Genomic DNA, 23300 nt, shown 5'->3' with positions numbered 1-23300 from the left:
CCTCTTGTGGCATGTCTTGTGGGGTATGCATGGGTGTCCGAGCTGTGTGCCAGTAGTTTAGACAGACAGCTTGGTGCATTCAACATGTCAATACCGCTCATAAATAAAAGTGGTGATGAAGTCAATTTCTCCTCCACTTTCAGCCAGGAGAGATTGACATGCATATTATTAATATTAGCTCTCTGTGTACATCCAAGGCCCAGCCGTGCTGCCCTGTTCTGAGCCAATTGCAATTTTCCTAAGTCCTTTTTTGTGGCACCTGACCACAAGACTGAACAGTAGTCAAGGTGCGACAAAACTAGGACCTGTAGGACCTGCCTTGTTGATAGTGTTGTTAAGAAGGCAGAGCATCTCTTTATTATAGACAGACTTCTCCCCATCTTATCTACTGCTCTATCAATATGATTTGACCATGACAGTTTACAATCTAGGGTTTCTCCAAGCAGTTTAGTCATCTCAACTTGCTCAATCTCCACAATATTTATTACAATATTTAGTTGAGGTTTAGGGTTTAGTCAGTGTTTTGTTCCAGATACAATGCTTTTAGTTTTAGAAATATTTAGGGCTATCTTATTCCTTGCCACCCACTCTGAAACGAACTGCAGCTCTTTGTTGAGTGTTGCAGTCATTTCAGTCGCTGTAGTAGTTGACGTGTATAGTGTTGAGTCATCTGCATACATAGACATTCAGGCTTTACTCAAAGTCAGTGGCATGTCGTTAGTAAAATTTGAAAAAAGCAAGGGGACTAAACAGCTACCCTGGGGAATTTCTGATTCTAACTGGATTATATTTGAGAGGCTTCCATTTTAAAGAACACCCACTGTGTTCTGTTAGACAAGTAACTCTTTATCCACATTATAGCAGGGGGTGTAAAGCCATAACACATACGTTTTTCCAGCAGCAGACTATGATCGATAATGTCAAGAGCTGCACTGAAGTCTAACAAGACCCCACAATCACTTTATCATCAATTTCTCTCAGCCAATCATCCGTCATTTGTGTAAGTGGTGTGCTTGTTGAGTGTCCTTCCCTACATAATCATGCTGAAATTCTGTTGTCAATTTGTTTACTGTGAAATAGCATTGTATCTGGTCAAACACCGTTTTTTCCAGAAGTTTACAAAGGGTTGGTAACAGGCTGATTGGTCGGCTATTTGAGCCAGTAAAGGGGGCTTTACTATTCTTGGTTAGCGGAATGACTTTAGCTTCCCTCCAGGCCTGAGGGCACACGCTCTCTAGTAAGCTTAAATTGAAGATGTGGCAAATAGGAGCGGCAAAATCGTCTGCTATTATCCTCAGTAATTTTCCATCCAGATTGTCAGACCCCGGTGGCTTGTCATTGTTGATAGACAACAATAGTCTTTTCACCTCTTCCACACTGACTTTACGGAATTCAAAAGTACACTTCTTGTCTTTCATAATTTGGTCCGATATGCTTGGATGTGTAGTGTCAGCGTTTGTTGCTGGCATGTCATCCCTAAGTTTGCTTATCTTGCCAATGAAAAAGTAATTAAAGTAGTTTGCAATATCAGTGGGCTTTGTGATGAATGAGCCACCTGATTCAATGAATGAAGGAGGCGAGTTGGATTTTTTCCCCCAAAATGTAATTTAAGGTGCCCCAAAGCTTTTTACTATCATTCTTTATGTCATGTATCTTTATTTCCTAGTGTAGTTTCTTTTTCTTTTTATTTAGTTTAGTCACATGATTTCTTAATATATGCAGTACGTTTGCCAAATCAGTTGGGCTGCCACACTTAATTGCAATACCTTTTGCTTGATCCCTCTCAACCATAACATTTTTCAATTCCTCATCAATCCAAGGGGATTTAACAGTTTTTACAGTCATTTTCTTAATGGGTGCGTGCTTATTAGTAACTGGAATAAGTAGTTTCATAAATGCGTCAAGTGCAGCGTCTGATTGCTCCTCATTACACACCACAGACCAGCAAATATTCTTTACATCATCAACATATGAATCACTATTAGAAATGCAAGATATACTTACGCATAGCTGTCCCTGATCATCGTCTATCTGTTGAGACCATTCGATCCATCTATTGGTCGTGGCTCGATGTAAGACTCAGGTTGTCCACCAAAGGGCACTATGTCCTTCTTCTTTTTAGAGCTTCTATGGTAGTGGTGTGTTTGTTAGACAGATACTTCAGATGTACCAATGGTTGTCTGTGGGGATTCTCATTCAGCTCGCGCTGTACGTCGGCTGGTCAGTAGTTTAAACCATTTTGTAATGTTCAGCTCACAATGTCTGTCAGGCTGGCCTATAGAGTTTAAACCATTTCGTAACCCTCAGCTCACGCCATCCGTCAGGCTGGTCTGATATGTTCATTCTTAGCGAGTCCTTTTAAGCACATGTTGTGGAAAATATTTAATCAAATATTTCACCAAAGCGGAACTTGTGAATTAAATTACACTTTATTACAAACAGTAACAAAGCCGAGCAATTCCATGGAAGAACTGACTATTCATTCTTTGTACTTGTCTTTTATACAGTCTTACCCTTACATAACATCGTCACTCCACTTTACGAATCTTGTTGTCTTACTTATTTACCATTGGCTCAGACATTGGGGCATAGATTCTGTTGATGGCGTGACATGCACACTCCTGCTGGTGCTTATGGCTGATTATCTAATGTTCCTGTCCAAAGGTCTTCACAAGTTCAGGCCGATGTTGTCTATGTATGATTAACCCATGTGCATGTCCAGTAGCCTTCACAAGATCAGATATGGCCCAGACCAGTCACGTCTTGTTGGTCTACCTTGCCTCATCCACACAGATTCTGCTTACGTTCTGTTTTTTACATAGCTGACTCGATGTTGATCCAGCTTTGTACACTCACATGGGCTCAGCCTTCATTCTGCTTACACATGTCTAATATTTAAACTTATATCGATTCTTCTTCTACTTCAAAGAGAACAGTATAGGTTACTGAAAATCACCAAATGACTGTAAACTCTCCTACGCACTCTGGCCAAAGTGGGCGTTCCATCATGCTGACACAAACTCTGAGTTCACTTGGGCGTGGCTACTGACTGTGCAAAGCTTATATGAAAAACAATTATCTCATTAGAAAACTAAATCTTTTCAAAAATACTCTCATACTTAATGTAACGGTCGTCTGTGGAAGAAGGAGTAGACCAAAGCGCAGCGTGGTACGTGTTCATGATGTTTATTATAACTTGAACACTGAAAATAAACCCAAAGTGGAACAAAACGCAACAGCTCTGTCAGGTGAACACACCAAACAGAAAACAACTACCCACACCAACCCTGTGGGAAAAGGCTACCTAAGTATGGTTCCCAACCAGAGACAACGATAGACAGCTGTCCCTGATTGAGAACCATACCCGGCCAAAACAAAGAAATACCAAAACATAGAAAAAAGGACATAGAATGCCCACCCTAGTCACACCCTGGCCTAACCAAAATAGAGAACAAAACCCTCACTATGGCCAGGGCGTGACACTTAATCATTTATTTTATTCAACATTTAGATGTAAACTTGACAGATGTTTCCTTCCTAACTTCTTTCCTTCCTAACTTAGTTACTTTGTTATACCATCCTTAATCACATCACAAAATAATAAACAATGTCACAGGATTATTCTTTAGATCCCCCGGACCATTCTTAACATTCCTATCTTATGACTACTGATCCAAAGTTCATTCTCTTAGAGAGAAAAGGTTTTGGCGGCAAAAGTCTCTCTGTAACAAAGAGATTTTAGTCTTCCCACACTAGGGAGCCAGAGGGAGAGTCTCTACAAACTATTTATGACCGGCTGTTAAGTCATAAAACCGTCCCAACTCCCTCCTCTTCTGTGCTTGCTTCGAGGCAAGCAACACTGAAGCATGCATGAGAGCATCAGTTCCTCAGGGGTGCGTGCTCAGTCCCCTCCTGTACTCCCTGTTCACTCATGACTGCATGGCCAGGCACGACTCCCACACCATCATTATAACATAATGTCCTAGGTGTGTCATCTGATGAAGATCATCAAAGGTTAGTGCTGCATTTAGCTGTCTTCTGGGTTTTTGTGACATTATATGCTAGCTTGAAAAATGCTAGCTTGAAAAATCAGAACATTTCGCTCTCTAAGCGTTCAGAGCGCACACTGGATGCTCTGGCCGAGGAGTACAGTCGTGGCCAAAAGTTTTGAGAATGACACAAATATTAATTTTCAAAGTCTGCTGCCTCAGTTTGTATGATGGCAATTTGCATATACTCCAGAATGTTATGAAGAATGATCAGATGAATTGCAATTAATTGCAAGTCCCTCTTTGCCATGCAAATGAACTGAATCCCAAAAAAGGTGTGAGTGTTGATGAGGACAAGGTTGGAGATCACTCTGTCATGCTGATTGAGTTTGAATAACAGACTGGAAGCTTCAAAAGGAGGGTGGTGCTTGGAATCATTGTTCCTCCTCTGTCAATCATAGTTACCTGCAAGGAAACACATACTGCCATCATTGCTTTGCACAAAAAGGGTTTCACAGGCAAGGATATTGCTGCCAGTAAGATTGCACCTAAATCAATAATTTATTGTATCATCAAGAACTTCAAGGAGAGCAGTTCAATTGTTGTAAAGAAGGCTTCAGGATGCCCAAGAAAGTCCAGCAAGCGCCAGGACCTTCTCCTAAAGTTGATTCAGCTGCGGGATCGGGGCACCACCAGTACAGAGCTTGCTCAGGAATGGCAGCAGGCAGGTGTGAGTGCATCTGTACACACAGTGAGGTGAAGACTTTTGAAGGATGGCCCAGTGTCAAGAAGGGCAGCAAAGAAGCCACTTCTCTCCAGGAAAAACATCAGGGACAGACTGATATTCTGCAAAAGGTACAGGGATTGGACTGCTGAGGACTGAGGTAAAGTCATTTTCTCTGATGAATCCCCTTTCCGATTGTTTGGGGCACCCAGAAAAAAGCTTGTCCGGAGAAGACAAGGTGAGCACTACCATCAGTCCTGTGTCATGCCAACAGTAAAGCATCCTGAGACCATTCATGTGTGAGGTTGCTTCTCTGCCAAGGGAGTGGGCTCACTCAGAATTTTGCCTAAGTACACAGCCATGAATAAAGAATGGTACCAACACATCCTCCAAGAGGAACTTCTCCCAACCATCCAGGAACAGTGTGGTGAAGAACAATACCTTTTCCAGCATGATGGAGCACCTTGCCATAAGGCAAAAGTGATAACTAAGTGGCTCGGGGAACAAAACATCGATATTTTGGGTCCATGGCCAGGAAACAATCCTCAAGAGGCGGGTGGACAAACAAAAACCCACAAATTCTGACAAACTCCAAGCATTGATTATGCAAGAATGGTCTGCCATCAGTCAGGATGTGGCCCAGAAGTTAATTGACAGCATGCCAGGGCGGATTGCAGAGGTCTTGATAAAGAAGGGTCAACACTGCAAATATTGACTCTGCATCAACTTAATGTAATTGTCAATAAAAGCCTTTGACACAGTGGTTAATCGCCACGCGAATCCACATATTGTCACGACTTCCACCGAAGTTGGTCCCTCTCCTTGTTCGGGCAGCGTTCGGCGGTCGACGTCACCGACCTTTTAGCCATCGCCGATCCACTTTTCATTTTCCATTGGTTTTGTCTTTTCTTCCATCACACCTGTTTCCAATTCCATCAATTACTTGTTGTGTATTTAATCTGTTGGGGCTAGGGGGCAGTATTTGCACGGCCGGATAAAAAATTTACCCGATTTAAACTGGTTACTACTCTTGCCCAGAAACGAGAATATGCATATAATTAGTAGATTCGGATAGAAAACACTCTAAAGTTTCTAAAACTGTTTGAATGGTGTCTGTGAGTATAACAGATCTCATATGGCAGGCCAAAACCTGAGAAGATTCCATACAGGAAGTGCCTTGTCTGACAATTTGTTCTCCTTCTGTGGCATCTCTATCAAAAATACAGCATCTCTGCTGTATCGTGACATTTTCTAAGGCTTCCATTGGCTCTCAGAAGGCGCCAGAAAGTGGAATGAGTCTCGGCAGTCTCTGGGCGAAAAACAGCAGGAGTTTTTGTGAGTGGTCAGGCAGGGAACAATGACACTGGAGATGCGCGTCCACGAGACGACTCCATGTTTTTGGTTGGAATATTATCGCTATTTTACGAGAAAAATGGCATAAAAATTGATTTTAAACAGCGTTTGACATGCTTCGAAGTACGGTAATGGAATATTTTGCATTTTCTTGTCACGAAATGCGCTCGCGTGTCACCCTTCGGATAGTTACCTGAACGCATGAACAAAACGGCGGTATTTGGATATAACTATGGATTATTTGGAACCAAAACAACATTTGTGGTTGAAGTAGAAGTCCTGGGAGTGCATTCTGATGAAGAACAGCAAAGGTAATCCAATTTTTCTTATAGTAAATCTGAGTTTGGTGAGGGCCAAACTTGGTGGGTGTCAAATTAGCTAGCCGTGATTGCCGGGCTATCTACTCAGAATATTGCAAAATGTGCTTTCCCCGAAAAGCTATTTTAAAATCTGACACCGCGATTGCATAAAGGAGTTCTGTATCTATAATTCTTAAAATAATTGTTCTGTATTTTGTGAACGTTAATCGTGAGTAATTTAGTAAATTCACCGGAAGTTTGCGGTGGGTATGCTAGTTCTGAACATCACATGCTAATGTAAAAAGCTGTTTTTTGATATAAATATGAACTTGATTGAACAAAACATGCATGTATTGTATAACATAATGTCCTAGGAGTGTCATCTGATGAAGATCATCAAAGGTTAGTGCTGCATTTAGCTGTGGTTTTGGTTTTTGTGACATAAATGCTTGCTTTGAAAATGGCTGTGTGATTATTTTTGACAGGGTACTCTCCTGACATAATCTAATGTTTTGCTTTCGCTGTAAAGCCTTTTTGAAATCGGACAATATGGTTAGATTAACGAGAGTCTTCTCTTTTAAATGGTTTAAAATAGTCATATGTTTGAGAAATTGAAGTTATAGCATTTATGAGGTATTTATATTTCGCGCCACGCGATTCCACTGGCTGTTGACTAGGGTGGGACGCAAGTATTCCATAGTAACATCTGACAAAAATATCTAAAGACACTGAAGCAGCAAATTTTGAGGAAATTAATATTTGTGTCATTCTCAAAACTTTTGGCCACGACTGTAGGGTTTATCCGAGCATTCTGACCGAACAACAATAGTCAAGCACCCAAGCTAATGTTGGCTAGCTACTTCCAGACACAAATGAGAGAACAGCTCACTCTGACCATTTTACTCACCCTAGCAGCGCTGGTTAGATAGTTTTTTAAAAATGATATCCAGAGCATTGGTGACTGCAACCAGGTGCTGGCAACAATTTAATTACTTTAATTAATTATTAATTAATTAATTCAATATTTAATGTTTACTGACACCGGCCATATTCAACGGGTGTTGAGCGTTTGTAAATTTGTCAGTTATTCTGCGCTCTGGCACACCTGAAGAGAGTGCTCTGAAATCGGAGTAGATAGCCAGATCGACTTTACCAGCTACAGTACGTCTATCGACAGTTGTTGTAGTGACATCATGCACATTCTATTTAAGTGGTTACTTGCATAGTTGTTTAGACATGTAGCTAGCTAGCTAAGCAATAAACCATAATCCCAACTCATAGTAGTACTACCCTGTATGACTCTGCAGGTAGCTAACCAACCAGGTTCAATGTTAGCTAGCTAACATTAGGCTATAACTGCAAATGGCTCTGAGATACGAATAATATTACTACACAGATCATACGCGTAACGTTAGCTAGCTAGCCAGCCAGCTAACATTAGCTATCTAGCTAACAGTACACTTTAACTTGAAAAGAAAACTACTTTCTGACAATTTAGTATTGTGTAATATCTGAAAATGTAGCTTGCTAGACTATCTTACCCATATACATGGATCGACGCTTCTCCCTCTCTGTCACGGATGCCATGGTTGCCCTTAGTTTGAAGATGTAATCCGGAGACAGGTGTTTCATACAACAGCCTTCTGTGTGTTCTCTGTTCGACTATGTCTGCATATTTGCAAACAAATGGCAGACTTTTCTCCATCTCTTTAGCTATCATACCACTGATTTTCAAACTGACCAGCTCATGTTATAGACAGAAACGTGCTACATGGCAGACCAATCCGAACTCATCTCTTGGCATGTCCAGCCCACTCATTATCTCAGCCAGTCATGGCTAGAGGTAAGGTTGCCATATTTTTACGTGGCTGAACCAACTAGGCTCGTAATATAACAATTGTATTTGCATTTACAGATGGCATACAGGTTTGTTATTAAGGCACATGAAAGTTCACATGTTCCGAAAATGCATTTCTGCCAAGAAATGCATTTGGATTTAAAAAAAAAGTTTGTTTAAATGGCGCTTCTGTGAAGTAGTGACGTGCGACATACGCCTAGTTTCTGAAACGAGTCACATATTACTTTGGACACTACAGACGTTTTTGTGAGAACTGATTTTTTTATTGTCTCATGGTCTGAGAAACACCGCTGTAGCTCGGCCACCCTCCACCACAGATGTGGAAGGCCAACAGAGACGGATGCCATGGATTGAGACTCATTCCATGCAAAAACTGATATCTCTAGCTTAAACTGACAGATTTAGATGGGGAATATTTTTATTATTTCACAGGTGCGTCAAGACTCTTAAGGATTAACCAGGTTTTTGCATGTTTACCTCATCTCTGTAAGGTCCCTCAGTCGAACAGTGAATTTCACACGTAGATTCAACCATAAAGACCAGGGAGGTTTTCCAATGCCTCGCAAAGAAGGGCACCTATTGATAGACCTAAAAAAAAAAAAAAGACATTGAATATGGAAAATAGCCAACATTGAATATCCCTTTGAACATGGTGAAGTTATTCATTACAATTTGTTGGTGTATCAATACACCCAGTCACTACAAAGATACAGGCATCCTTCCTAACTCAGTTGCCGGAGAGGAAGGAAACAGCTCAGGGATTTCACCATGAGGCCAATTGTGACTTTAAAACAGTTATAGAGTTTAATGGCTGTGATAGGAAAAAACTGAGGATGGATCAACAACTTTGTATACTAACCAAACTTTGTAATACTAACCAAATCATGCATCCTGTTTGCAAAAAGGCACTTAAATAATACTGCAAAAAATGTGGCGAAGCAATTAACTCTTTGTCCTGAATACAAAGTGTTATGTTTGGGGCATATCCAATACATTTACATTTTACATTTTAGTCATTTAGCAGACGCTCTTATCCAGAGCGACTTACAAATTGGTGATACAATACAACACATTACTGAGTACCACTCCCCATATTTTCAATTATAGTGGTGGCTGCATCATGATATGGGCATGATTGTAATCATAATGGACCGGGGAGTTTTTCAAGATAAAAAAAAGTAAAAGAATGGAGCTAAGCACAGGCAAAATCCTAGAGTAAAACCTGGTTCAGTCTGCTTTCCAACAGACACTGGGAGATGAATTCACCTTTCAGCAGGACAATAACCTAAAACACAAGGCCAAATCTACACTGGAGTTCCTTACAAAAGAAGACAGTGAATGCCGAGTTAGTTTTGACTTACATTTGCTTGAAAATCTATGGCAAGGTGAATCTAACATGTATTGACTCAGGGGGTTGAATAATTATGTAAATTATTCCACTTTGACAGAATATTTTGCCCGCTGGAAAATGGACAGACAGCACCTTGTAAGGTTCTGTGGCACCGGCACCCATGACTGGTGGGTATAATAACAGTTTTTCACTGGGTCTACTGGGTGCCAGCCTATTGCCGGGACACATCTTACGACCTTAACCGAGTGAGGCTTGTTGTCACAGAAGGGTTGACTGTAGGAGATATTTGTGCTGAGGCGAGTTGGGCATCACCACACACTTTTGTGAGTTTTTATCACTTTGATGTCACTGCTCCCAGTGCGCTTACAGCTGGGACAGGGGAAAGTCACTAGGCAGCGCAATACCCAGACTGCCGCATCTTGCAGGGCTTAGTATCCTTTTGGGTCGGCATGGGGCCAGATTCTATTTCCCCATAATATGTTGTACTGGAGTTGACTGACTGAAAGGGAATGTCATGTTATGACTATGGCTGTGGCAGTCATGACATTTTGTCAACTGGTTATTGCCATGCAAAAGACTGTTGGTCTCATGGTAATTGACCGTTAGTCAACAATCATGTTTAGCGTCTCCAGGCCTCCACACGGCTAATGGGCGCATTTGGAACATCCTACATTGACAAAAATTATAATAAATCAATTTAATATACACCATCACAATAGAGCCATTATTTATTTTAGTCAGGCCGATGGAAACGTGATATGAAGAAAATGTATTTCAGAATATGAGTTTGTCTACTGTAGGCCTACAGTATGTTATATTGCTATGCTCCATGACATAGGCTGTAGGCTTGTTCATTTAGCTGACAAAATATGCTTCTAAGTCCTGTGCCATTATTTTATTTTATGTGATTTTATAAACTCAGCAAAAAAATAAATGTCCTCTCACTGTCAACTGCGTTTATTTCCAGCAAACTTAAAATGTGTAAATATTTGTATGAACATAACAAGATTCAACAACTGAGACATAAACTGAACAAGTTCCACAGACATGTGACTAACATAAATGGAACAATGTGTCCCTGAACAAAGGGAGGGTCAAAATTGGGTCAGAACTGGTCTTTGCTGCTTTAAACTGCACACGTGCACTCACACACACATTTGGACGGCACTATCTTAATAGCAAAACAGACAAATTACATTGCGGGACGATCACAGCTTTTTGATAGGTGACCTCATGATGCAAATGAATCCTCCAATAAAACAAGTAAATATTTCTTACTTACAGTTCTTCTTTTTGTAGAACTGTATCATCACAGTTTTTGCTCAACATATGTAGACATGGTTTTCATAAGTAACTGCAGAAACTGTGAGGGAAAAAAGTCAATTAACCACTGTTTTATCTATTCATTTTTGTTATTTTGTTGTGCCTGTTTTCTATCTATTCTTTTCTCAATTGTGCCTGATGTTTATTTAAGGTGACCCCTTTTGGCATATACTGTGATATAGATATTTAACTTTGTTTGACTCAATAGATTTTATGTGAGCATGCATATATATATATAAACTCAGCAAAAAAAGAAACGTCCTCTCACTGTCAACTGCGTTTATTTCCAGCAAACCTAACATGTGTAACTATTTCTATGAACATAACAAGGTTCAACAACTGAGACATAAACGGAACACGTTCCACAGACATGTGACTAACAGAAATTGAATAATGTGTCCATGAACAAAGGGGGGGGGGTCAAAATCAAAAGTAACAGTCAGTATCTGGTGTGGCCACCAGCTGCATTAAGTACTGTAGTGCATCTCCTCCTCATGGATTGCAGAAGATTTGCCAGTTCTTGCTGTGAGATGTTACCTCACTCTTCCACCAAGGCACCTGCAAGTTCCCGGACATTTATGGGGGGAATGGCCCTAGCCCTCACCCTCTGATCCAACAGGTCCTAGAGGTGCTCAATGGGATTGAGATCCGGGCTCTTCGCTGGCCATGGCAGAACACTGACATACCTGTCTTGCAGGAAATCACACACAGAACGAGCAGTATGGCTGGTGGCATTGTCATGCTGGAGGGTCATGTCAGGATGAGCCTGCAGGAAGGGTACCACATGAGTGAGGAGGATGTCTTACCTGTAATGCACAGCATTGAGATTGCCTGCAATGACAACAAGCTCAGTCCGATGATGCTGTGACACACCGCCCCAGACCATGACGGACCCTCCAAATCGATTGCGCTCCAGAGTACAGGCCTCAGTGTAACGCTCATTCCTTCGACAATAAACTTGAATCCAACCATCACCCCTGGTGAGACAAAACTGTGACTCATCAGTGAAGAGCGCTTTTTGCCAGTCCTGTCTGGTCCAGCGATGGTGGGTTTGTGCCCATAGGCGACGTTGTTTCCAGTGATGCCTGGTGAGGACCTGCCTTACAACAGGCCTACAAGCCCTCAGTCCAGCCTCTCAGCCTATTGCGGACAGTCTGAGCACTGATGGAGGGATTGTGCGTTCCTGGTGTAACTCGGGCAGTTGTTGTTGCCATCCTGTACCTATCCCGCAGGTGTGATGTACCGATCTTGTGCAGGTGTTGTTACACGTGCTCTGCCACTGCGAGAACGATCAGCTGTCCGTCCTGTCTCCCTGTATCGCTGTCTTAGGCGTCTCACAGTACGGACATTGCAATTTATTGCCCTGGCTACATCTGCAGTCCTCATGCCTCCTTGCAGCATGCCTAAGGCACATTCACGCAGATGAGCAGGGACCCTGGGCATCTTTCTTTTGGTGTTTTTCAGAGTCAGTAAAGAGGCCTCTTTAGTGTCCTAAGTTTTCATAACTGCGACCTAAATTGCCTACCGTCTGTAAGCTGTTAGTGTCTTAACGACCGTTCCACAGGTGCATGTTCATGAATTGTTTATGGTTCATTGAACAAGCATGGGAAACAGTGTTTAAACCCTTTACAATGAAGATCTGTGAAGTTATTTGGATTTTTACGAATTATCTTTGAAAGACAGGGTCCTGAAAAAGGGATGTTTCTTTTTTTGCTGAGTTCAGTAAGAAGAATATAATTGAACTTAGCTGAATAAAATAGAAAGGATATTTTCCCATTATGGAGCGAGTAAAGTTGTTGAGCATGAAAGCAATCATTTGAAACAGGTCCTGTAAGCTAGATTTAGAGTTATTTGGCAACTTTTGTTGTGAGTGATACAAACCATAGAATGCCTTTGAAATCAAAAAATATATGGGCTGCATGGTGTGACTATAGGCTATTGATGATTTGAGAATGTAGCAAAAAAAATATTTGCAAGCTGTTCCCCCATCAAATGATAATATTTTCACCCATCAGACTATTCTCAATTTAATCTTGTCTTTACTAATATGTCAAATTTGTTTTGATTTAGAATGGCCCATGGGCAGGAATATGGCCTGGGGAAAATACGTAATCTGTATGCGCTAGAGTAGCGAATGGAGGCCACGGGCTTTCCCGCCAGTCCGTTTTGTAGGCTACTTCGTTTTATAGCAGAGCACGTGCTTTGTGAAGTAAATATAAGAACACTTATTTCACTCCATGCATCAACCACTGATTGAGGAGCATGCTCTCGCTGCCCGACAGGTGATATTACGCCCAAACTCTGAATGCCATGGGCTCATCAACCTTGTTTCTGCAGCTAACCAGTGCTTAATTTTGGAAACCAAGTGAAATCTGTTCAGGAATATCAAAAGTAAAATGTTTTCGCAAAGAAGCATATTTCACTAAACTGTTGACAGCCCATCTGCGGCTCGAGCAAGGAATAAAGGACAGAGAGGAAGAGATGGAAATGCATGGTAGTGAGATATTCTGTATTGCTAAAGGTAATGTGTCACCCAATTAATTATGATCCCTATTATTAGGCTATTCAAAATTAAATACAATACAATACAAACTCACTAATTGTAGGCTAACTGTAAGCCGCCCTGCATAATCCAACAACATCGCCCTCTCTCCCTAACTCATGGATATACATTTTGGAGCCTAGCGTAAGGTATCCAGTCCACCCAGTATGCAAAATAATACAGTTCACACTCAAATGCTAGAACAATTATGTACCAAAGATATCTTAAATCAGTTTTGTTTTATGTTTTTCTGCCATGCCTAATATGCGGTACACTGAGTATTGTATAATGGCACAATCATAATTTTAATTCAGGTTTTTCTTTCAGGCTTGGGCTCAATCATAAGCATAAGCTCTAATATGGTATGGGTGTTTTGAATTAATCATCACCTTAGAAAGCGCTGTCTGTTTCTTGTGTTAGGCTTTGAAACAACAACCATGCTTTTGAAATTCTTTATTCAAATTCATCACAGTGAGGTGAGTTTTAAAAAGTACAATAGGCCTACTGTTATGATAAAGTGTTTGATGTGATTTTTGATTGCATCTGTATTGATGTCAGAGTGGTTAAAGGGACAATAGAGCCCTGAGTACCAGGCCATTAAGACCTGATGGTAGTTATCAAGTTGGATAATATTAAAGCATGTCCAGAGTGCATAAACAAGATTAACGTGGCTCAAAGGTCACATTGAATTTCACGTGGATTTCATTGGCCTTGTCAAGTTTGACTTCAGATCCTTCAACCAAAGTCATGAGAGTGTGACTCCTCATAGTATGTTGTACCTCGTTTTCCCTCCTCCTGGGAACAGAAGTTAGTACTAACGCAACGTTCTACAGTAGCTCTGTTTGACTTCTTATACTAGATCGTAGTTAATAAGCTTTTTAGATATGAAAAAATATACTGCTCAAAAAAATAAAGGGAACATTTAAACAACACATCCTAGATCTGAATGAAAGAAATAATCTTAGTAAATACTTTTTTCTTTACATAGTTGAATGTGCTGACAACAAAATCACACAAAAATAATCAATGGAAATCCAATTTATCAACCCATGGAGGTCTGGATTTGGAGTCACTCAAAATTAAAGTGGAAAACCACACTACAGGCTGATCCAACTTTGATGTAATGTCCTTAAAACAAGTCAAAATGAAGCTCAGTAGTGTGTGTGGCCTCCACGTGCCTGTATGACCTCCCTACAACGCCTGGGCATGCTCCTGATGAAGTGGCGGATGGTCTCCTGAGGGATCTCCTCCCAGACCTGGACTAAAGTATCCGCCAACTCCTGGACAGTCTGTGGTGCAACGTGGCGTTGGTGGATGGAGCGAGACATGATGTCCCAGATGTGCTCAATTGGATTCAGGTCTGGGGAACGGGCGGGCCAGTCCATAGCATCAATGCCTTCCTCTTGCAGGAACTGCTGACACACTCCAGCCACATGAGGTCTAGCATTGTTTTGCATTAGGAGGAACCCAGGGCCAACCGCACCAGCATATGGTCTCACAAGGGGTCTGAGGATCTCATCTCGGTACCTAATGCAGCCAGGCTACCTCTGGCGAGCACATGGAGGGCTGTGCGGCCCCCCAAAGAAATACCACCCCACACCATGACTGACCCACCACCAAACCGGTCATGCTGGAGGATGTTGCAGGCAGCAGAACATTCTCCACGGCGTCTCCAGACTCTGTCACATGTGCTCAGTGTGAACCTGCTTTCATCTGTGAAGAGCACCGGGCTGCCAGTGGCGAATTTGCCAATCTTGGTGTTCTCTGACAAATGCCAAACGTCCTGCACGGTGTTGGGCTGTAAGCACAACCCCCACCTGTGGACGTCGGGCCCTCATACCACCCTCATGGAGTCTGTTTCTGACCGTTTGAGCAGACACATATACATTTGTGGCCTGCTGGAGGTCATTTTGCAGGGCTCTGGCAGTGCTCCTCCTGCTCCTCCTTGCACAAAGGCGGAGGTAGCGGTCCTGCTGCTGGGTTGTTGCCCTCCTACGGCCTCCTCCACGTCTCCTGATGTACTGGCCTGTCTCCTGGTAGCGCCTCCATGCTCTGGACACTACGCTGACAGACAAAGCAAACCTTCTTGCCACAGCTCGCATTGATGTGCCATCCTGGATGAGCTGCACTACCTGAGCCACTTGTGTGGGTTGTAGACTCTGTCTCATGCTACCACTAGAGTGAAAGCACCGCCAGCATTCAAAAGTGACCAAAACATCAGCCAGGAAGCATAGGACTGAGAAGTGGTCTGTGGTCCCCACCTGCAGAACCACTCCTTTATTGGGGGTGTCTTGCTAATTGCCTATAATTTCCACCTGTTGTGTATTCCATTTGCACAACAGCATGTGAAATGTATTGTCAATCAGTGTTGCTTCCTATGTGGACAGTTTGATTTCACAGAAGTGTGATTGACTTGGAGTTACATTGTGTTGTTTAAGTGTTCCCTTTATTTTTTTGAGCAGTGTATTTTAAAAAATTGCCGGTTCCAATTTATATTACTAGCAATATCAACCTTCATAAATTGGTCAATGGCTTTCGAGGTTAGGGTTCTCAGAAAATGGCTTGGCATACACTACCGGTCAAAGGTTTTAGAACACCTACTCATTCAAGGGTTTTTATTTATTTTTACTATTTTCTGACATTGAAGAATAAAAGTGAAGACATAAACTATTAAATAACATATAATAACATATATAACAATCATGTAGTAACCAAAAAAGTGTTCAACAAATCAAAATATATTTTACATTTTAGATTCTTCAAAGTAGCCACCCTTGCCTTGATGACAGCTTTGCACACTCTTGGCATTCTCTCAACTAGCTTCACCTGGAATGCTTTTCCAACAGTCTTGAAGGAGTTCCCACATATGCTGAGCACTCGTTAGCTGCTTTTCCTTCGTTCTGCTGTCCGACTCACCCCAAACCATCTCAATTGGGTTGACGTCGGGGGATTGTGGAGGCCAGATCATCTTATGCAGCACTCCATCACTCAACTTCTTGGTAAAATAGTCCTTACACTGCCTGGAGGTGTGTTGGGTCATTGTCCTGTTGAAAAAGAAATGATAGTCCCACTAAGCGCAAACCAGATGGGATGCATATCGCTGCTGAATGCTGTGGTAGCAATGCTCGTTAAGTGTGCCTTGAATTCTAAATAAATCACAGACACTGTCAGCAGCAAAGCACCCCCCACACCATAACACCTCCTCCTCCATGCTTAACGGAAATACACATGCAGAAATCATCCGTTCACCCACACCGCGTCTCACGAAGACACGGCGGTTGGAACCAAAAATCTCAAATTTGGACTCCAGAGCAAGGGACAGATTTCCACCGGTCTAATGTCCATTGCTCGTGTTTCTTGGCACAAGCAAGTCTCTTCTTCTTAATGGTGTCCTTCAGTAGTGGTTTCCTTGCAGCAATTTGACCATGAAGGCCTGATTCACACAGTCTTCTCTGAACAGTTGATGTTGAGATGTGTCTGTTACTTGAACTCTATGAAGCATTTATTTGGGCTGCAATTTCTGAGGCTGGTTACTCTAATGAACTTGTTCTCTGCAGTAGAGGTAACTCTGGGTCTTCCATTCCTGTCGCAGTCCTCATGAGAGCCAGTTTCATCATAGAGCTTGATAGTTTTTGCGACTGCAATTGAAGAAACTTTCAAAGTTCTTGAAATGTTCCATATTGACTGACCTTCATGACTTAAAGTAATGATGGACTGTCGTTTCTCTTTGCTTATTTGAGCTGTGCTTGCCATAAAATGAACTTGGTCTTTTACCAAATAGGGCTATCATCTGTATACCCCCTACCGTCTGATTGGCTCAAACGCATTAAGAAGGAAAGACATTTCACAAATTAACTTCTGAGAAGGCACACCTGTAAATGTAAATGCATTCCAGGTGACTACCTCATGAATCTGGTTGAGAAAATGCCAAGAGTGTGCAAAGCTGTCATCAAGGCAAAGGGTGGCTATTTGAAGAATCTCAAATATAAAATACATTTTGATTTATTTAACACTTTGTTTTGGTTACTACATGATTCCATATGTGTTATTTCATAGTTTTGCTGTCTTCACTATTATTCTACAATGTAGAAAATAGTAAAAATAAAGAAATCCCTTGAATGAGTAGGTGTTGTAAAACCTTTGACCAGTGGTGTACATTATTTATTTTTTAAGATATAAACTTAGGCCAGGATTCAATCAGATCAGCGGGAACCTGCGTTAGCCATCAAGCGCATTGCTTTCGTTTAGGCTGTGTCAGAGGTGTAACAGCGTTAGAGCTGCCAAAACCACAAATGGCTTCTATTGCGGACATTACCATTAGATGCACAAAATGTATGGTGTAATCTTCACCTCGATTAGGCTGATATACAGTACACTCCGTACAAAACATTAGGAACAACTTTGTTGGTTCCACTTTTCTGGGCTCTGTTATTTACTTAACAAATAAAGAATACTCAAAATGTGCACTTATAAATCATAACAATTTTAATCAAAATACAGCTGTAGACAGAAGTCAAAGATCAAACATCAAACATACAACTGATGTCTCTCCTGAGTTCTGCAAAATAGGAAAAGTCCAAATTGCTTTTAATATGCTTGCAGTCAACCCCTAGTGATGTAACTGCCTACGTCAACACCTTCTACTCATGAGACCAAGCCCATGCATATACAGTTTTACAAACTTGCAGGAGAGAACAATAGTTCTCAGCAGTAATTTTCCACTCCCCAAGTTGCTTTATAGTGGTATGTCTGATTAGTCTCTTATTTCTTTCACTCCCTTGCATGGTTCTGTGTCTATTCATCTCTTTTAGCCTTGAGGCGCTTTCTCACTGACACCCTGTTTTGACTGCAATAACTCACACATCTCTCAGACCGTTTCTTATAAGAGGCAGAGACTAGAAAAGAACTGTGGAACAATATTAACCTCTTGGGGCTAGGTGGGACGCTAGCGTGCCACCCGTGGTGCACTCCATCAACAGCAGGTGCATTTCAAGAGCGGCAAATTTGAATCCAAATAAATGTCAAAATTCAAATTTTTCAAAAATACAACTATGTTACACCATTTGAAAGATAAACATCTCCTTAATCTAACCACGTTTTACGATTTCAAAAAGGTTTTACGGCGAAAGCATAAATTTAGAGTATGTTAGGACAGTACATTTACAAGAGTTGTGTGTAATGTTTTGTCAAGTCAAAGACAGGGTCACCAAAACCATAAAACCAGCTAAAATGATGCACTAACCTTTTACAATCTCCATCAGATGACACTCCTAGGACATTATGTTAGACAATGCATGCATTTTTAGTTCTATCAAGTTCATTTTTATATCCAAAGACAGCGTTTTACTATGGCATTGATGTTGAGGAAATCGTTTCCCTCCAATAACCGGCAGTCAAGTCAGCGTCAGAAATTAAATAATTAAAATTAGAAAACATTGGTAAAATATTATATTGTCATTTAAAGAATTATAGATTTACATCTCTTGAACGCAATCAACTTGCCAGATTTAAAAATAACCTTACTGGGAAATCACACTTTGCAATAATCTGAGCACTGCGCCCAGAAAAATACGCGTTGCGATACAGACTAGACGTCATGTTGGGGAGATCTAAAATCGAAAATACTATGTAAATAATCCATTACCTTTGATTCTCTTCATCAGATGTCACTTCCAGGTATCACAGGTCCATAACGAATGTAGTTTTGTTCAAAAAAGCTCATCATTTATGTCCAAAAATCTCCGTCTCGTTAGCACATGATGTAAGCCAGCCGGACTTCTCGTCATGAACGAGGGGAAAAAATATATTTCCGTTCGTTCAAACATGTCAAACGTTGTATAGCATAAATCATTAGGGCCTTTTTAACCAGAACATGAATAATATTCAAGGTGGACGAATGCATACTCTTTTATAACGTATTGGAACGAGGGTACCCAACATGAACTAGCGCGCCAGGTGTCTAATGGGACATCACCGTTCCATGGCTCTTGTTCGGTCAGATCTCCCTCCAGAAGACTCAAAACACTTTGTAAAGGCTGGTGACATCTAGTGGAAGCAATAGGAAGTGCCAAAATATTCCTAAACCCCTGTGTTTTTCAATGGGATAGGTTTAAAGTCAATACAACACATCAGGTATCCACTTCCTGTCAGAAAATGTCTCAGGGTTTTGCCTGCCAAATGAGTTCTGTTATACTCACAGACACCATTCAAACAGTTTTGGAAACTTTAGAGTGTTTTCTATCCATATATAATAAGTATATGCATATTCTAGTTACTGGGTAGGATTAGTAACCAGATTAAATCGGGTACATTTTTTTTATCCAGACGTGCAAATGCTGCCCCCTAGACCCAACAGGTTAAACCTTATAATCTGTAGTCCAGGACCCTATAGATGTAGTGAGGGAGGGTTCTTATAGCCCTTCCCCTTCTATTAATACAACATAAGCATAATCAATTATTATAATACATCAATCAATTGGTGCAGCCCCTAGCATGACCCCAAAGTTGACCCCATCACCTTCCTGATATTGAGTTGCACCCCATTTTGCCCTCAGATCAGCCTCAATTCATCAGGGCTTGGACTCTACAAGGTGTCGAAAGCGTTCCACAGGGTTACTGGCCCATGTTGACTAATGCTTGTGTCAAGTTGGCTGGATGTTCTTTGGGTGGTGGACCATTCTTGATACACACGGGAAACTGTTGAGTGTGAAAAACCCAGCAACGTTGCAGTTCTTGACACACTCAAACCAGTGCGCCTGGCACCTACTGCCATACCCCGTTCAAAGGCTCTTAAATCTTGTGTCTTGCCCATTCACGCTCTGAATGACACACCATGTCATGTCAAGACTTAAAAATCCTTCTTTAAGGTGACATCAATAAGGGATCATAGCTTTCACCTGGATTCACCTGGTCAGTCTGTCATGGAAAGAGCAGGTGTTCTTAATGTTTTGTACGCCCCCATTATTTAGTTTAGTAATGTTTAATTTGAGTGTCATAATTTTAATATAGCCAACACTTTCTCATTCTGAACGTAAAAAAAAATGACCATAAAACAAGACTTAGTCTTTTTAGAGCACTAGATGGTACCGTAAGCAGTAGTTTCGCAGACAACAGTTCTGAGAATTCTGACTGTGTGTGAGCATTGGTTACAGTCCCATCCACTCTGTTCAATTTTGGAAGCTAATTCCATAATCACAAGTGCATTATCTGTACAAAGACTGGCATTCAATCTGAACTGGGTTACGGAGCAGCACACTATAACAGACTTTTAAAGGTCATTTCTTTTTGAGACAACATTCTTACCATGAATGCAATCTCTGCGAACGTCGGGGAAAATGTCTTTAAAAAGCGCATTGTTGGCTGTATAGTGTGCTGCTCTATAACACATCTTGGATTGAATCTCAGCCTTAGTTTATAATGTTTTCTTGTTTTTGTTTTTCGTTAAGGGGTGGCAGAGGACGGGCCACGGGTGATTTTCAGTGTGGACCTCTGGCATCCAAATGTGGCTGCAGCAGAAAGACAGGCCCTGGACTACATTTTCTGCCCTGACCAATGAACTACAACTTCCACTGTGCACATGTTCTAATTGTGCTCCACGCTTCTTTGATATGAGGGAAAGGTGCCCAAACCTAGTCTCGAGGGCTGTGCTCTTCAACCTCAATGTTCATCCAGTCCGAGTATCACTGTGCGTGTTACTAGTGAATCCACTGAAACAGTCCAAATGTCTAGTTTAGATTATTATTTTTTTTGTTATATATTTTTTTTTACACCTTTATTTAAAGGAAAGTCAGTTAAGAACAAATTCTTATTTACAACGACGGCCTACCCCGGCCAAACCCAGACAACACTGGGTCAATTGTGCGCCGCCCTATGGGACTCCCAATCACGGCCGCATGAAATACAGCCTGGATTTGGTTGAGTTGTCAACTAAGCTGAATTCAATGTGAAAATAAATAAATCCCCATGTCATTGGATTTCGGTAAAACGGTGGGTGAAAAAAAGACTACAATTTCCTTATGTTGATGACTTCTTTAAAATCCATGTTGATTCAACATCATGACATATCATTTTTGGGGGGGGAAATGACATATAAACAACATTGATTCAACCAGTTTTGCCCAGTGGGTAGAAACAGAATGAACATACAGTCATCTAAGATCAGAACTGGTCTTTGCTGCTTTAAACTGCACACGTGCACTCACACACACATTTGGACGGCACTATCTTAATAGCAAAACAGACAAATTACATTGCGGGACGATCACAGCTTTTTGATAGGTGACCTCATGATGCAAATGAATCCTCCAATAAAACAAGTAAATATTTCTTATTTTGTAGAACTGTATCATCACAGTTTTTGCTCAACATATGTAGACATGGTTTTCATAAGTAACTGCAGAAACTGTGAGGGAAAAAAGTCAATTAACCACTGTTTTATCTATTCATTTTTGTTATTTTGTTGTGCCTGTTTTCTATCTATTCTTTTCTCAATTGTGCCTGATGTTTATTTAAGGTGACCCCTTTTGGTATATACTGTGATATAGATATTTCATTTTGTTTGACTCAATAGATTTTATGTGAGCATGCATATATATATATATATAAACTCAGCAAAAAAAGAAACGTCCTCTCACTGTCAACTGCGTTTATTTCTAGCAAACCTAACATGTGTAACTATTTCTATGAACATAACAAGATTCAACAACTGAGACATAAACGGAACAAGTTCCACAGACATGTGACTAACAGAAATTAAATAATGTGTCCATGAACAAAGGGGGGGGGGCAAAATCAAAAGTAACAGTCAGTATCTGGTGAGGCCACTAGCTGCATTAAGTACTACAGTGCATCTCCTCCTCATGGACTGCACCAGGTTTGCCAGTTCTTTCTGTGAGATGTTACCCCACTCTTCCACCAAGGCACCTGCAAGTTCCCGTACATTTCTGGGGGGAATGGCCCTAGCCCTCACCCTCCGATCCAACAGGTCCCAGACGTGCTCAATGGGATTGAGATCCGGGCTCTTCGCTGGCCATGGCAGAACACTGAAATTCCTGTCTTGCAGGAAATCACGCACAGAACGAGCAGTATGGCTGGTGGCATTGTCATGCTGGAGGGTCATGTCAGGATGAGTCAGGAAGGGTACCACATGAGGGAGGAGGATGTCTTCCCTGTAACACACAGCGTTGAGATTGCCTGCAATGACAACAATCTCAGTCCGATGATGCTGTGACACACCGCCCCAGACCATGACAGACCCTCCACCTCCAAATCGATCCCGCTCCAGAGTACAGGCCTCAGTGTAACGCTCATTCCTTCGACGATAAACGCGAATCCAACCATCACCCCTGGTGAGACAAAACTGCGACTCGTCAGTGAAGAGCACTTTTTGCCAGTCCTGTCTGGTCCAGCGACGGTTGGTTTGTGCTCATAGGTGACGTTGTTGCCGGTGATGTCTGGTGAGGACCTACCTTACAACAGACCTACAAGCCCTCAGTCCAGCCTCTCTCAGCCTATTGCGGACAGTCTGAGCACTGATGGAGAGATTGTGCTTTCCTGGTGTAACTCGGGCAGTTGTTTTTGCCTTCCTGTCCCGCAGGTGTGATGTTCAGATGTACCGATCCTGTGCAGGTGTTGTTACACGTGGTCTGCCACTGCGAGGACGATCAGCTGTCCGTCCTGTCTCCCTGTAGCGCTGTCTTTGGCGCCTCACAGAACGGAGATTGCAATTTATTGCCTTGGCCACATCTGCAGTCTTCATGCCTCCTTGCAGCATGCCCAAGGCACGATCACGCAGATGAGCAGGGACCCTGGACATCTTTCTTTTTTTTTTTCAGAGTCAGTAGAAAGGCCACTTTAGTGTCC

At 41.6% G+C, this 23300-nt stretch overlaps 2 protein-coding genes across 2 annotated transcripts in view; one reads left to right on the top strand and one right to left on the bottom strand.

Moving 5' to 3' along the window:
• Nucleotides 1–2443, bottom strand: part of sez6l2 (seizure related 6 homolog (mouse)-like 2) — a 162655-nt gene extending 160212 nt beyond the window's left edge. Inside the window, exon 1 of the mRNA XM_045714905.1 lies at nucleotides 2005–2443. The gene's annotated coding sequence lies outside the window, so the exon portion shown is untranslated. The remainder of the gene's footprint in view (nucleotides 1–2004) is intronic.
• Nucleotides 1–22196, top strand: part of asphd1 (aspartate beta-hydroxylase domain containing 1) — a 96421-nt gene extending 74225 nt beyond the window's left edge. Inside the window, exon 6 of the mRNA XM_014192148.2 lies at nucleotides 20885–22196. Within this exon, the coding sequence (XP_014047623.1) occupies nucleotides 20885–20994 (110 nt within the window). The 3' untranslated portion in view covers nucleotides 20995–22196. The remainder of the gene's footprint in view (nucleotides 1–20884) is intronic.
• Nucleotides 22197–23300: the final 1104 nt, after the last annotated feature.

Source organism: Salmo salar, chromosome ssa03 (genome assembly GCF_905237065.1).
Source record: "Salmo salar chromosome ssa03, Ssal_v3.1, whole genome shotgun sequence".
In the NCBI taxonomy this organism is placed as follows: Eukaryota; Metazoa; Chordata; class Actinopteri; order Salmoniformes; family Salmonidae; genus Salmo; species Salmo salar.
This window is presented reverse-complemented; position numbering and strand designations above follow the sequence as displayed.